Source organism: Anomaloglossus baeobatrachus, chromosome 9 (genome assembly GCF_048569485.1).
Source record: "Anomaloglossus baeobatrachus isolate aAnoBae1 chromosome 9, aAnoBae1.hap1, whole genome shotgun sequence".
NCBI classification, from domain to species: Eukaryota; Metazoa; Chordata; class Amphibia; order Anura; family Aromobatidae; genus Anomaloglossus; species Anomaloglossus baeobatrachus.
The window spans coordinates 61,647,663-61,664,543 of record NC_134361.1 but is presented as its reverse complement, the minus strand read 5'-3'; the positions used below and the strand labels follow the sequence as shown (position 1 = coordinate 61,664,543).

Below are 16,881 nucleotides of genomic sequence, written 5' to 3'. Positions count from 1 at the left end.
ATGTCAGAAGAAGTGTGGTGTAAATATAACTTTCTATCACTCAAATGTGAAATATTTCTTTTTAGATCTACAGATTTTAGTTTCACCTCTACTAGAACACTAAAAAGTCATACACTACGCTAAACAAGCATCATTCTTAGAGGCAAGCCACGAACACAATAATCCAAGGAATAAACCAAGACATAAAAATATTATATTTCATAGCAATCTCTTTATGCAGAAATAAGACTCATCAATGATCCATTCTTAGAACTTTGGGTAGGGCGGCGCACATGGTGTATGGGCATTAGACAGATCTTCATGGAATAATCTAAGTAGATCTTTCTAAAAACAGTTTCAGTTCCTTCCTTTCTTCGACAACTTCGTAGCGACCACGGCTATCTCTAGATGAAGATGACCTTGATTCAATAGTCTTCCGATCTCAAATATCCACATGAGAATTCCTCAGAGGTAAAACTTGAACCTTTGATATAATCTACAGCATATGGTACTTAAATTTTTCCATGAAATCACAGCCATATTTTGACTATACCCCCAATTAAAATATAGGAGCAGCGTATAACAGTATTACTGATGAAAATCTTCTAAGCTGATGGTTTTTTTTTTTAATCCCAAGTAGAAGCTTTGGTGACCTCAACTTCTCTACATACAAAGAAAAACACTTTGTAATATTAGATCGACAATTATAGGACTGTGATAATAAATGTAAACTCCTACCACTCTCAGTAATGATAATGGTCACATAATGATGGCCACTTGCCCACTGTAATCACACTGTTCTTCTCCAAATTCAGTTCTGGTCCTTTTTATGTTGTCTTGTTACAAATCACTTAAGTGATTAAGCAGCAGGCGGTTTGACATTAAAGCTCATCTATAATCTATGTAATGAGCTACCAGAGTCATTTTTTGTGGCTTTCCAGCAGATACTGTTGTGTCCTTTCTTGGAAATGACTGGTTAAAACATTGTTGGATTCTGTCGTTTTCTTTGATTTGTAGGTCTTTCGAGTGTCTTGAATTTATAGTCAAGTCACTATCGTGTTGTTCGGATTCACATTTCAAAAGAGATAAAAGACACCTGTGAAACTGAAATAAAAAATAACAGAAAAATAAAAAAATATCAGCACTGTACATCATAAAGGTAACATGGATCAAATTGTGGGACTACCACCTATTGTCCAAGTTAGTAGTCTCTGGTCGCCTGTCTCTCATCTTCCAAGGTGTGGCTTTTGATTAGCAAAGCTGTGTGACGTCATCTATGCATCATGCTGCAATGATGCCGTCGCGCTAATGTAATGCCCATACCGACATCCCCACTCTGTCTTGTCCCCCTCCCCCAGCAGGGACGCCGCCTCTCTCACTTTCCCGGTCATTCAGCGATGACTGCTCCATCCCTGGGCCATGCTGCTGTCTTCCAGGACCTGTGCATGCCACACAGGCCTCCTGGGAATGCCCGTAGGGTATGCATGTGGATATGCCTCTGTTACAAGGCCAGGACACCCTGATCTGGAAGTGCCTGTCAACTCAGCAGAGAAGCTTCAGGTATTTAAGTCATCTTCCCCTTAAGGGAGGTGCCTTGGCAACAAGTTCTATAAATTGCTAGCTCTTAGGTCCCTTTATGCTGCCACTGCTGCTCTTACTGTGCTGTTCCTGATTCCTATCTGCATTTCAGTGCATTACAAGTCTACTGCTGCAAGTATCCACACTGGCCGCTTCCACTATACCAGCTTCCGCAAGAATCTACGCTGACTGCCTACCATGATATCCGCTGCCAAAAGTATCCACGTTGGCTGCTGCTACTGCATCCATCCATCCGTCCTGGGCGAATCCAAGACATCAGCTCCTGCTTTCTGTTTCTAGAACCAGAGACTGTGTGTATCCGTGGCGCCCGCTGCTGAGGTACTGTTAATCCCTGGAGTTGCCCTCTGTCGGCTACCTACCAGCGTGTGTGCCTATCGCCTACTGTGGTGACTTTAGTGAAAATTGGGTGACCAATCCAGTTCACTCCTCCAGGCCAGTGATCGGTACCTTCGGTCTAGTGGATCCACTAACCCTGGCGAGCATAACAACTAGCCTAGCTAATCAAAAGCCATGTCAGGGTGGCCAGAGACTACTGACCCAGGTGATGGGCCAGAGTCCCATGATTCAATTTGCCCAACTCTAGTAACGAGCAAAAATTCATTTATTTGTGTGAAGTTTAAGACCACTAAAAATAAAGTGATAAAGGGGGTACCACTTCTGGAACAGTAGGGGGCGTTGGCATCAAGTGTTCTATTCATCTGCAGCACCATTTTGTAGCATAATTTAAAGTATATGAACATATTCAAGAGGAATTTTTTTTCCTTAACTATATGTATTTTGGGCTAAAAAATATTTTTGCAGTTGTCTTCATAAGAAAAATATTACACTGTTTGGATTTTACATTCTTTCTTTCCATGCACATTACTGGTTGCAGAATAAATTAACACTCAGTGAGTTAATTCTAACTTGGAGTTTTTATTTTGTATCGTTTTTTTGTTTGTTTTTTTTATTTATGACCACAGCCCACATCAAAGTTGAGATGAAATTTGATGTGGTCATAAATTAGCTGCGAGTTCAGAAAAGACAGAGTTATAAACTCAGAACCAGCTCACTGATGTACTGATCATTAATTCTCAAAATTATCAATTAACAGTCTTCAGTGAAAATAGACTTTTCTGTTACGGAGATAGGAGATAATGTTTATAAAGTTCTATGGAGACCTGTAACTGTTGTTTCAGGAAAACATGCAGCAAGAGGTCTGTCTAAATCGCCTCCCTCCTCCCATCATCACGCCTCCTCCATAGAATTTAAGGAGTACCAGCTCCTATCTCGGTAATGGGAAAATCTGTCTTCGCTGAAGACAGATTTTACCTATGAATTGAGAGTCAACAATGAATCTAGGAGGAGGATTTCCCTGATAAAAATGAACAGCTTTGTAATATATCTTATGTGCACTATTGATCCATGAAATAAAACTTAAAGCAAGGGATACTCTAAGTAAAAAACAATGTCACTGTCGATGTCCATATCCTTTAAGTACTAACTTTCTCAAAAAGAATATAATTACTTACTAATGTGGTCAACAGAGATGTAATAAGCTAGTCACTAAATTACATTGAAATTTGTAATAAAAATGTCATAAAAAAGAACTTAAGAACAGTCCTCTGATAAGAAACAGTTAACTGAAAATTACCCTAAACCCGTGAACCTCAAACTCACCTTTGTCTATCTTCATACATAAATATTTAATCCTATGCAGGGAGAACTTTAGTTCTTTATTTTCACCTTTCTTCACTAATTAGAATTTATTACATTGGGATATTTTCAGTTCCTATGGTAATTAGCCAGAATTCAGACCTTTCACCCAATTTCTCATTTTGAATTTTACACAGGATGGAAATAGTGGCTGCAGAGAGGAATAAAACATATTTATTTTGCCTGTTGTGATATTAGCAATCAAAGTATTAGCACATAATGAGTTAAAAAAAAAAAAAATCTTAAGTCCAAGTAGGTGTTATTAGGTTTTTTTTACTGGCGGCAAATACTTTTTCTCCCTCTATAAAAATTGCCCAATCATAAACAGGCAACAACATCCTAGAGAGAGAACACGCCCTCACTATAGCTTAGCTTTCTCAGTGTGACACAGAGCTGATCTCCTGGTCTAACCTCCTTCATGATTAGAGAGTGCTGATGACTAAAGGCCACGTCTCACTAAGCGACATCGCTAGCGACATCGCTGCTAAGTCACGTTTTTTTGTGACGCAACCGCGATCTTGCTAGCGGTGTCGCTGTGTGTGACACCCAGCAACGACCTGGCCCCTGCTGTGAGGTCGCCGGTTGTTGCTGAATGTCCTGGACCATTTTTTGGTCGTTGCTCTCTCGCTGTGAAGCACACATCGCTGTGTTTAACAGCGAGAGAGCAACGATCTGAATGTGCAGGGAGCAGGCTTCTGCGGACGCTGGTAACTAAGGTACACATTGAGGAACCAAACAAAGGCTTTGCTTGGTTACCCGATATTTACCTTGGTTACCAGCATCCGCAGCTTCTAGAAGCCGGCTCCCTGCACTCGTAGCCAAGGTACACATCGGGTAACTATAAGCAAAGCACTTTGCTTAGTAATCCGATGTGTACCATGGTTACGAAGCACAGCGTCGTTAGACAGGTCGCTGGTGGCTGATCTCTGAGGAGATCTGCCTGTTTGACAGCTCACCAGCGACTATGTAGCGACGCTCCAGCGATCCCTGCCAGGTCAGATCGCTGGTGGGATTGGTGGAGCGTCGCTAAGTGTGACGGTACCTTTACAACATTCAGATAAGGTCGATGTGAGGGGAATGGCAACACAATTTAGTTTAGCTGTGTTACATCGCAAACCCTTCTAAGTTGTTTTTCCCCCACATACTGACTACACTGAACAAAACTATAAAACGCAACACTTCTGTTTTTGCTTGCATTTTTCATGAGCTGAAGTCAAACAAACATCTATAAGACTTCTTCTAAGTACACAAAAGGCCTTTTTCTCAAATATTGTTTACAAATTTGACTAAATATGTGTTAGTGAGCGCTTCTCCTTTGAAGAGATAGTCTATCCACCTTACAGGTGTGGCATATGAAGATGCTGATTGGACAGCATGATTATTGCACAGGTGTGCCTTAGGCGGGCTTTGCACGTGGCGACATCGCAAGCCGATGCTGCGATGTCGCACGCGATAGTCCCCGCCCCCGTCACAGGTACGATATCGTGTGATAGCTGGCGTAGCGAAAATTATCGCTACGCCAGCTTCACATGCACTCACCTGCCCTGCGACCGTCGCTCTGGCCGGCGACCCGCCTCCTTCCTAAGGGGGCGGGTCGTGCGGCGTCATAGTGACGTCACACGGCAGGCGGCCAATAGCGGCGGAGGGGCGGAGATGAGCAGGATGTAAACATCCCGCCCACCTCCGTCCTTCCGCATAGCCACCGGCGGCAGGTAAGGAGATGTTCCTCGCTCCTGCGGCTTTACACACAACGATGTGTGCTGCCGCAGGAACGAGGAACAACATCGTACCTGTCGCGGCACCGGCATTATGGAAATGTCGGTGAATGCAACGATGATACGATAACGACGTTTTTGCGCTCGTTTATCGTATCATCTAGCATTTACACAGTACGATGTCGAAAGTGACGCCGGATGTGCGTCACTTTCGATTTGACCCCACCGACATCGCACGTGCGATGTCGCAACGTGCAAAGCCGCCCTTAGGCTGGCTACAATAAAAGGCCACTCTAAAATGTGCAGGTTTATCACACAACACAATGCCACAGATGTTGCAAGTTTTGAAGGAGTGTGCAATTGTCATGCTGACTGCAGGAATGTCCTTCAGAGCTTTTACCTGTGAATTAAATTTTCATTTTTCTACTGATCACCGCACGGGGGGAAAGAACCCATCTAGTGACACCAGGGAGCTCAGGGCTGCTTAGGGTAAGTGTCATGGGTTGCCCCCTCCCTATCATTCCCTACAGGCAGTGTATCTCCCATCCTGCCTTGTGCCGACCTTGGTGAAGAGCAACAATCTGGAGCTGCCCTTGAGTGGTACCTGGTACCTATAGTCAAACAAGTACACCATCACTATCGGAGGCTCTGGTAAGGCTGGTTAGGCACTTCGACACGCCCCTCTCAGGATAAGCTGGCTTTTGGGAACAGTGGGCCTACGTCCCTCTCTCCCCTCCATCACCGTACCATTACAGTATATTTGGATGCACTGGATCGTTCTATATGACTGCATGTTCAAGTTCCGGCCAATATCCAGCAACTTTGCACAGCCATTGAAGCGGAGTGGACCAAACTTCCACAGGCCACAATCAACAACCTGATCAACTCTATGTGAAGGAGATGTGTTGCACTGAGTGAGGCAAATGCTGGTCACAACAGATACTGACTGATTTTCTGACCACCCCAAACTCCACCAATACTGTAAAACTGCACATTTTAGAGTGGCCTTTTATTGTGACCAGCCTAAGGCACACCTGTGCAATGATCATGCGGTCAAATCATTATCTTGATATGCCACACATGTGAGCTGGATGGATCTCAGAAAATAAGTGCTCGCTAACACAGATTAAAGGGTGCTTTACACGCTGCGACATCGTTAGCGATCTAGCGTGTCACATCGCTATCGAGATCGCTAGCGATGTCGCAGCGTGTAAAGCACCCTTTAGACAAATTTGTGAAGAATATGAAGAGAAAAAGGCCTTTTGGGTTCATAAAAAAGAAGTCTTAGATCTTAAGGGTTCAGCTCATGAAAAATGAGAGCAAAAACAAAGTGTTGTGTTTATATTTTGTTCACTGTAGTTGGACTTAAAAAAAAAAACTATACCTTTGATTGCTAATATCTCCATAATGGAGAAGCAAAATGAAAAATAAAAACACATTTTATTCTGCTCTGCAACAACTATTTCAATGTATTTCCAGTTCAACATAAAAAATTTGGTGAAAAGGTCCTTATTCTGGTGATCATCACTAGTGATGAGTGAGCACTACCATGCTCGGGTGCTCGGTACTCGTAACTAGTGATGAGCGGGCACTACCATGCTCGGGTGCTCGGTACTCGTAACTAGTGATGAGTGAGCACTACCATGCTCAGGTGCTCAGTACTCGTAACTAGTGATGAGCGAGCACTAACATGCTCAGATGCTCAGTACTCGTAACTAGTGATGAGTGAGCACTACCATGCTCAGGTGCTCAGTACTCGTAACTAGTGATGAGCGAGCACTAACATGCTCAGATGCTGGGTACTCTTTAAGAGCAGTTAGATGCTTGGATGGAGACGACTCGAAAATCCAAGTATAATGGAAGTCAAGGGGGGGGGGGGGGTGAGATGAGCATTTTTCCTACATATTTCCAGAAAAATGCTCAAGTTCCCCATTGACATCCATTATACTCGGTACATGAGTCGCACCATCTGAGCGTCCAATTGCTCTTAAGGAGTACCCAGCACCCGAGCATGGTAGTGCTCGCTCGTCATCACTTTTAGAAAACACAATAAACCTCTTACCAGTTTTTCAGTTCCAATGTATCTGTACTCCAGAAATAGAGACTTTTAAAGTACATATCTATTGCAAAAAAAAAATCTTAAATATAATCTAAAAATATGCAATAATATAAAATGTATACACAATTTGTTGAAAGCTTACCTGTTTATTCATAAAAATATAAATTAAAGGATTAATAAAAGTGCTGCTCTTGGCGAGAATGGATGGAATGATACTGATTGTGGGTGAGACAGCTCCCGGCTCTCCAAATGTTGTAATCAAGGACACTAAACCATATGGTAACCAGCACAACAAATAGCAAGTGACCATGCACACGATCATAAATAGTAAATGGTGTTCCCTCTTCTGAGCTGTTGTGAGGTTAATCCTGCACATCTATGAAGAAAAAACAAAAACTAATATTAACACATTGAAAGAAAGAAAATCACATAGAGACCTACCATGAATATTTATACTAAAAGGGAACCTGTCACCAGATTTGTCCCTTATAAGCTGCGGCCACCACCAGTGAGCCCTTATATACAACATTCATGAATACTGTATATAAGAGCCAAGGCCGCTCTGTATAACATAAAAAACCCTTTTATATTACTCACCCGCGGAGCGTTCCGGTCTGATGGGTGTCGCCGGTTTTGGTTAAGTGCCTCCTTTCTTCTGTCCATCACAGTCATCCTTCCCAGCTCCATGTAGATGATGTGTCCTATGTGATGCACACAGAGGCTTCCACTGAGGTCCTGCGAACGCACACTTCTCTCTGACCTGCTGAGGGCAGATCAAAGTATTTTAGTGTTCATGTGCGAGTGGTCCTTCACATTTCTCTGCGCCTGCGCATTACAGTACCTTGCTCTGCCCTCAACAGGGCAGAAAAAAAAAAAAAGTGTACGTGCGCAGGACCACCATGGAGGCCTCTTTGTGGATGACGAAGGACACACCATCCATACGGAGCAAGAAGGAGGACAGCGATGAAAGGAAAAGAGGAGATGCCGGACTGAGATCAGTGATGACCATTGGACCAGACCGCCCTGCAGGTGAGTATAATAAAAGGTGTTTTTTATGTTATACACAGTGTCCTGGGCTCTTATATACAGTATTCTAGAATGCTGTATATAAGAGCTCAGTGGTGGTGGCCGCGGGTAGTAGGGGACAAAACTGGTGACAGGTTCCATTTAAACATTTTGTGTTGGACAAAAATCCGCATTCATCAAAAGACAATCAAGTGTGATACACAAGCAAGTTAGGTGCGCGCTAATAAAAAAATAAATTAATTGGGAGTACATCTTTAAACAAAAGAAAAGGAAAGCATAAATATGCAGTTTTTCAGCAGAAAAAAATAGAATTGTCTTTAGGCTTAATTATTTTTGGCCAGTATTTCATCAGTATTTGCCAAAACCAGGAGCGTCTCAAAAACACAGAATAGATGTCACTTTCAATTAGAGCAATCACACTTGCGTATCGCTTCAGATGCGAGAGCGTCGGATGCGATATGCTAATGACCCTAGTTTCAGGCTTTGCTGCGAGCGTGAGCCGAGTGTCATGTGACTGATCCGTTCCTGAGATCGGATCACAGATCCGGAGGAGAGGGTGGGATTAATTCCCTCCATTGTCAGCCTATGTATATATTGCACTGCACTCAGATGACATCCGAGTGCAGTCTGAGGTTTCTCTCGCACCCATAGACTTGTATGGTTGTGAGTGACACGGCTTTCACAGACAATCACAGCATGCTGCGATTTTTTCCCAGTCAGATTAGGGCTGGGGAAAAACACGCAGATCTGAGCTGCCACATTGCACTCGGCCCCAAGTAAAACAATGCGAGATTTTCTCCCATTGCACTCATCGGGGTCATACACAAGTGTGACTTTGCCCTTATAGTTTTTCCTCTGTAAGTTCCACCCCTGGTTTTCGCATACAAACACGGATGCAAAATACTGACCAAATACCGATATGTCAACAAGCCCTTCAACTGTGACAACTTTAACCCTTTCACTTACAGATTTTGTACATTTTGCACTTTGTGGCCAGGATTTTTTTTTCTTTACACTTGTCATGCACAAAACAAAATAATAATATTATTATTATTATTATTATTATTATTATTATTATTAATAATAATAATAATAATAATAAAAAAAATAAACACTTAACCCCTATATCAAAATATCTTCAAGATGATGATACCTGACACATTGTCAAAATATTACTGCATCAAATCATAATTTTTTTATTAAAACATAATCAGATATTAATTAATACCGCGGCCTAATTAGAGCTGTAAAGAAAGCAGCATATAAAGATATGTTCGCTCATTAAAAGCACCACTTGGCACTGGAGTGGCGTTTCATGTGTAAATTCCCTGCCCCCGGTAAAATTCACCTTCTGACATTTTCACCCTTTTTCGACGCAGCTCTGGTCCTGTAGCACCATCTTGTCCCCGTAACTTTTGACTGCTAAAAAGTCAAAAGTTACACCACAAGCTCCCAATACAATTCTATGAAAGCCAGAATTAGGCCACAATGAGGTTCTCATAGACTTGTAAGGAGTTGTGACCTCCGCCACGCAATATGAAACACTTAAGATGCCGGTGTGTCTCCCAAGGATAGGGGGTACTCAGAGCCGGGCCAATGGGGTCACTTCTAGAGGTATCACGGTGGCGTGAACCGGTCTGTGATCCCAGGCTTCACAGCAAACGGGGAATATGTAAAGGGAGATTGTCTGTGACGCCACCCGTGGGTTGCGGTGATGAGATGGTGGCACTGCCGCTGCCTCTGGGGACCGTGCCCGAGACTGATGGTGTGGGGGCAGCAAGGTGGGATCCCCTAAACGGGTAGGGGAGTTGTAGTCCCGGGGCCCAATTGGGAGTTGTGGTGGTGGCAGGGCTTGCAGGGATCAGCACACTTACAGTTCGGTTGTCCTAGTGTTGGATGAGGCTGCTTTCATGTGTAGGGTCAGGAAACACAGAGTCTGTTTTGTCAACCAACTTGCCAAATGGCCGGTCACCTTTGTCGGGTGTCTTCGGGACCCACACCCAGATGTACAGCCAGGGCCCTTCTTTCCCTACTCTCTGTCTGTCTCTTTCTTGTCTAGACTAGTCTGTTTGAACGGCCTCCGGATCGGGTCCCTCTCCCAGCACCGGTGGGCTACAACCCTGTCCCGGTCGCCTCAGGATCCCCGCGACCGGATCTCCATCGCCTGTGGCTTACACAGCCACCTAGTCTGGTAGTCCAGGGCTCCAACCACAGCTACCACCTTCTCCCGGGGAGCTCCAAGCTTCCCCTGTCAGCGCTTCACTGACTAAAGCACAACTCAAACTAAAACTCTCTCCACTTCCTTAGCTCCTCTCGCCCCCCTACCTTTTTCCTGGGGAGGGGGTGAGTAGGGCCTGATTGGCTTCTGTACATCTGTGTGGGGATTGTGTAGCTGCCAAGGAGGATTAACTCTTTCTGTGACTACCTGGTTTTGCCAGGGCGTCACACCGGCAGGTAGGTCTCACATAGCCAGACAGCAACTGAAGCGACGCTGAAAAAAGATGAAGATGGCAACAGGTGAGTATAAACTTGGGGCAAGGGATTTATATTTAAAGAATCACTCAAGTGGGGAAATAAAATAAACGCTGGAGTGGTGCTTTAAAACGTAAAGGAGCTTTCCAGCATCTCAATGTTGATAGCTCACCCTATGATAAGCAATCAATATCAGATTAGTTTGGGGGCCAACAGTATTTGGGGCCTTTGTGAGCAGAAAATACTATGACATGTATATGTACTGGATTGTAATTCCAAAAATCTCTTGGTATTACAATTCTTACAATCATGTGAACTGTGAAAAACAAATCTATAAAATATGGAAATAGAAAGATGTTATTCAGTCAAGATAAATTAAAATATTTTGCATACTTTACTTAAAAGCGTTAACTGCCGAGGAAACATCTTTCCATTGTATTATCAACAAGCAAATCTGCGCTTTTCAAGACTATAATTACAGCCATACCTCTGCCCCCTGCTGGCAATTCAATTCAACATAACTACCGTATGCACAAATGTATCACAGAATGAAGCAATGAAAATAGCCGATAAAGTAAAGACATATTTGCATCAATTTGCTTGTTGCAACCATATGTAATCAGTGTTGAAGTCGATCAACAATAAACCTAAATAAATAATTTATTATTGACTATGTATTGCGATGCGGAAAATAATTGATAAAAAAAATTGATTAAGTGTGGGGAGTCTTTAATTCACCCTTGGATTATGTCAGAACTTCACCAATTTATTAATTTTTTAAAAAAAATCCTCAAACAAGGGATTGTGAGGGAGTCGTTATTCAAATAAACTATTTTTTTCCAAGTCTATGCATGGGTGTTTCTTAACTGTACACTTACTGGGTTAATAATGGGGATGTCTGATAGACCCCTCTTCATTACTAACTTCTGGGCTTGATACCAGCTGTCAAATCACAGTTGACATCAACTCCAAAAATATTAACCCGATTGCCACTGCACCAGGGCAATCGGGAGAGCTGGGAATAGCTTCAGAATTGGCACATCTAATGGATTTGACACTTATGTGTTGGCTGTCGGCTGCTATTTTTAGTCTGGGAAGGGCAAAATAACTATAAGCCTTTCCAGCCTGATAACAGTCCCCAGCTATTTGCTTTACCTTGGCTGAATATCAAAAATAGAAAAACACCCCCAGCCGATTTTTTTTTTAAATTATTTATTTATAAATAATTTTAAAAAAAACGGTGTTAGGTCCCCTCTATCTTTGATAACCAGCCAAGATAAAGCTGGCAGTTGAGGGCTGCAGCCTGCAGCTGTCTGATTTACCTTGGTTAGTTATCAAAAATAGGGGGAACCCATGTAGTTTTTTTTAAAATGTATTTTGTTTCCCGCAGTGTCTACGTATCTTCCCCATGTAGAAAGCTTGTCAACTGGCAGCGCTGCAGCCTTTCAACAAGCTTTATTCAGCATCCAAACAGTATCCAAACTCAGACTTCTGTGAAACGTCTTTGTACACTAGTGTCCGGTACGAACCCCGAACTTTAGGATTCAGGTTCGTTCATCTCTATTCGCCAGTAGTTATATACTTGAAAATGAAAATGGGGTATACTACATTCTATAAGGCAGGAACTGGAATCTGTATAAATATATTAGTCTCTAGACAATAAAGGGAAAAAAAACAAAAAAAAAACAAAAAAAAACCACAATTCAGTGACTGGATAAGACCATCATGCTGTAACTTTAACCACCCCTCCACCCCTCCTCATTATACAATGATGGGATAATCACCATACTGTGGTTGTATAACATCAACACACTGTCACTAATAACATCCTCATAAGATGACTGGATAAGGTCTCCTAATACCATGATGGCACCATACCATGACTAACCCTCCTATAATGTATCTGAATAAAAACCCCATACCATGACTAGATAACACACTATACCATGCAGGGATAGCACCACCATATTATGATTGGATATCACCACCATACCACACCATGGTACCACCATCATCATACTCTGGCTCAATATTGCCATCATAATATGAATGGATAATGCCATCCCCTATTGTTAGAAAAACAAATAATGGGCATAATAAAAAAAATGACCATAATATTCTAAGTGAATATTATCAGCATACTCTCATTACAGTGATCATGTAGTGGCCAAATACCTAGACAAATGACAAAATGACTGTTAGACGGCAGTCATAAGAGCAAAATATACAAATAAATCCAATAATTCATGGGTAAACTTTGCTTTAATTACATTAGTTGTTTACTAGGTCAGTCTTCCCCTTCTGGCCCAGACCACAATGACCACTCCTTTCAATGCTTCTCAGATGTATTCACTGTACTTTTTTCTAATTATTGCCTTTTCATAGATCAGTAAAGTGTTAACTTCATTAATAATTTCTCTTTTTGTGGGTAGAGAGGATTGGATCTTGAAAAAAGAAATTAAAAGAGGTTGGCCACTACTTTTTTATTGATGCCTATTCCAAGGATAGGCCATAAATATCTGATTGGTAGGGTTGTGACACCCGGCCTCCCGGCCGATCAGCTGTTTCCAGTACTGGAAGTGTCCGGACGTTCTCAGATTCTACCCAAACACAGTAGCTCAGTCAAAACTATAGTGGTCATGGCCGAATACTACAGATCCATCCCCCATTCATTTGAATAGAGGATTGAGTTGAAGAAGCTGTGGCCTCTATATAAATAATGGAGCTGCTGTGTTCCGGCCGATTCTGGGCGTACCGTCAGTAACAGCTGATCAGCGGGGCTGCCCCCCCAATCATATATTGATAGCGTATTCCAAGAATGGGTCATCTATAAAAAAAAAAAAAAGTGTTGAACCCCTTTAAATTTTGAGCATTCTATAATAAATAGTTAATTCAACAAGCAAGACTGTTCTCAGTTCTTCAACATATCCTAGTATATACGTAATGGGTTTGTTAAGCATTCTAAGTAGGAATTCCTTATCAACCATTTCTCACACTTTGTTCCAGGAATTTTGGCCCACTTTGACTTGCGTTTCTTAAGCTCATGCATTTGTGGGCATTTGTTTATACCCAGTTTTTAAGATCCCATCTGTCACGGGTGTGTCACGTGCAACAGACAGTCATGTGGTTTCTGGCCAGAGAAGGTTACAACATCTGGCTGTGCAGGATGCTCCCCGACTTTCCATTGTTCCTGCTGTCAGTATTCAATGGTATAGGTAGCTTTCCTGGGCTTCATCTGTCTCCCTTTGAGACCCAGCAGGAGCTCACCTTCCACCCAGCTGTTTATTTTCAGTATTCTCCTGGTGTTTAAATATCCCTTCAGTCCTTTGGACTGTGCTGGTGATATTTTCAGTTCCTTCATGCTGAGGTTGCAAGCAGGTGTTTTTTCTCTCCTTTGTGGTATCATTGAGGAAATCTCTGCTGAACTTCCATCCGAATGATCCAATGATAGGTAGTTCCAGCTTTTCCCCTGTGTCCCCCCTTGTGTCTTATATAGTGTTAAATAGGGTTGATGAAGAGCTCATTCCATCCTTTTCTTATTTAGGGCCTAGCACTACAGATACCTAGGGTCAGGTATCCGGCTTGGCGCATAGGTGTGGAACCTATCTAGAGTGGTGAAGGGACCCAGGGACCATCAGTAGGTTTGGTCAGGGGTCAACATCTTCCCTCTCCCTAGACACAGGGTGTCTCTTTCCGTTCGCTTGGTACTTCCCCGTACCTAGTGTGACACCACCAAAGCATTACAATTGAGTTTAAAGGCCGCTTTACACGCTACGACATCGCTAAAGCGATCTCATTGGGGTCACGGAATTTGTGACGCACATCCGGCCGCTTTAGCGATGTCGTTGCGTGTGACACCTATTAGCAATTTTGAATAGTCGCAAAAACGTTCAAAATTGCTCATCAGTGACATGCCCCCCTATTCTCGATTATCGCTGCTGCTGCAGCTACGGATGTAGTTCCTCATTGCTGCGGCAGCACACATCGCTATGTGTGACACCGCAGGAACGAGGAACCTCTCCTTACCTGCGTCCACTCGCAATGAGGAAGGAAGGAGGTGGGCGGGATGTTACGTCCCGCTCATCTCCGCCCCTCCGCTTCTATTGGGCGGCGGTTCAGTGACGCTGCTGTGACGTCGCTGAGGCGGTTTGCCGGTCACCGCGACGTCGCTAGGCAGGTAAGTAGTGTGACGGCAGTGATTTGCCCGTGTCGCACAACCGATGGGGGCGGGTACGCACGCTAGCGATGTCGGTCACGATATCGCAGCGTGTAAAGCGGCCTTTAGTCTCGACTTTGACTGAGGCATTATAACATTTTGATTCTTTTCTTTTTCATCCATTCTGATGTAGATTTGCTGTTGCGCTTGGGATCATTATCCAGTTGTATGATCTGGATTGGGCTATGCTTTATCATTAGACAGATAAGCTCACATTTGACTCCAGAGAACTTTGCTATACAGAGAAGTTTATGGTCAACTCAATGACTACAAGGAAGCCAAGGTTCCATGACTGCAAAACAAAGCCAAAGCATCACCCTCCACCTTTGTGCTTGAAAGTTGGGATGAGGGCTTTCTTAGTGCATCTAAGGAGCAGATGGTTTTTTATCCTGCCTTATTATGTTAAACCATAAAAGTTCAAAGAGTGCACTTACTTTTCATCATGGCTATACAGTATATGCAGCCACTATACAAGATCAACCAGTTAGGAATAAAGATTTGCAAGTAATATGTGAACCTTTTCAGGAAGGAAGGTAATAGGTCAATTGGTCTACGAGAGAAATAGCTTTCTTGTGAATATCTATGTGTGAGAATAAAAGTGCTTGAATTTATTATATAGTCATGGACGAAAGTGTTAGCACCCTTGCAATTGTTCCAGAAAATGAAGTATTTCTCAAATATAATTATTGCAATTACACATTTTGCTGTAGACATGTTTATAGACATGTTTATTTGCTGTGTGTAAATTGGAACAACACAAAAAAAAAAAAAAAACCAGAAAAAAAAAAAGCAAATTGGACATAATTTCACACAAAACCTCAAAATGGTCAGGAAAAAAAGTTGATGGCACCTTCCATTTAATATTTGGTTGACTCCCTTTGGAATAAATAACTGCAATCAACCACTTCCTTTAACCATCAATAAGCTTCTTGCACCTCTGAACTGGAATTTTGGACCACTCTTCTTTTGTAAACTGCTCCATATTTCAAAGGTGCCTTCTTCCAACAGCAATTTTAAAGATGTCTCCACAGGTGTTCAATGGGATTTAAATTCGGACTTATTGTGGCCAGAACTCTCTAGCGCTTTGTTTCCTTCCATTTTTAGGGGCTTCTTGAAGTATGTTTGGGGTCTGTCCTGTTGGAAGACCCATGACCATTGTATACAAAATGCTTTCCCAGAAGGATTTTGGCTTACTCATGTACATTTCGGCAAACTGTAGTCTAGCATTTTTATGTCTCTGTGTCAGCAGTGGGGTCCTCCTGGGTCTCCTGCCATAGCATTTTATTTCATTCATGTGTGGATGGATAGTTCATGCTGACACTGATGCACCATGAGCCTGCAGAACAGCTTTTCTTTGGAACTTGATTGGTGCTGCTTATCCACCATTTGGACTACCCAGCGTTGCAAACTTTCATCAATTTTTCTCTGCTATCCACATCTAGGGAAATCATGGGTTCTAAAGTTCTTTATTATGTTGTGTATATCTCTGGATATGGACTTGTAGCCTTGAGATTGTTAATATCTTTCAACAATTTTGGTTCTCAAGAACTCAGACAGTTCTATTCTTTCTGTTCTCGATGCTTAGTAGGTCACACACAGACAAATTTAATTAATTTAGATTAAAATAGATATCCCAAAATGAACCAGACCTACACACACACATATATATATATATATATATATATATATACATACACATACATATAGATACATAGAAAAGTGCTGCAGTGCAGAATGGGAGTGGTGAACACCCTAACACTTCTCCCTACCTAGCCTGCGGAGGTCGGCACCCTAGATCACGTAATGGCGCCCCCGCTCAGACGTCGGCTCACCCTCCTCTCCCTCCACTAGATTATAAGTGCAGCTAGTCTGGGAGTATAGGAGTGCTCAAACAGGGTTTTTCTGCACTGTCACAAATTAATAATAACACAAAGTGCAAAAATTTGAATGTCAGGGGTAGAACCTGTTCTCATTTGACACATGTGAGTATAACTCTGCAAAAATGGGGTGTAGTATCAAAAAACGGGCTCTATCACATGAGGACAAAGTGCCATAGTTCAAAAATGATTCAAAGGGATTTCATGCACATATGTTAGCTTGAGCTGTAAACATTCCACTCA

At 42.5% G+C, this 16,881-nt stretch overlaps 1 protein-coding gene across 1 annotated transcript in view; it reads right to left on the bottom strand.

Annotated features, from left to right (window-relative positions):
- Positions 1-233: 233 nt before the first annotated feature.
- Positions 234-16,881, bottom strand: part of LOC142250478 (pinopsin-like) — a 48,728-nt gene continuing 32,080 nt past the window's right edge. Inside the window, exons 3-4 of the mRNA XM_075322666.1 lie at positions 7,190-7,423; positions 234-1,083 (exon numbers count right to left, since the gene is read on the bottom strand). Coding sequence (XP_075178781.1) covers positions 868-1,083; positions 7,190-7,423 — 450 coding nt within the window. The 3' untranslated portion in view covers positions 234-867. The remainder of the gene's footprint in view (positions 1,084-7,189; positions 7,424-16,881) is intronic.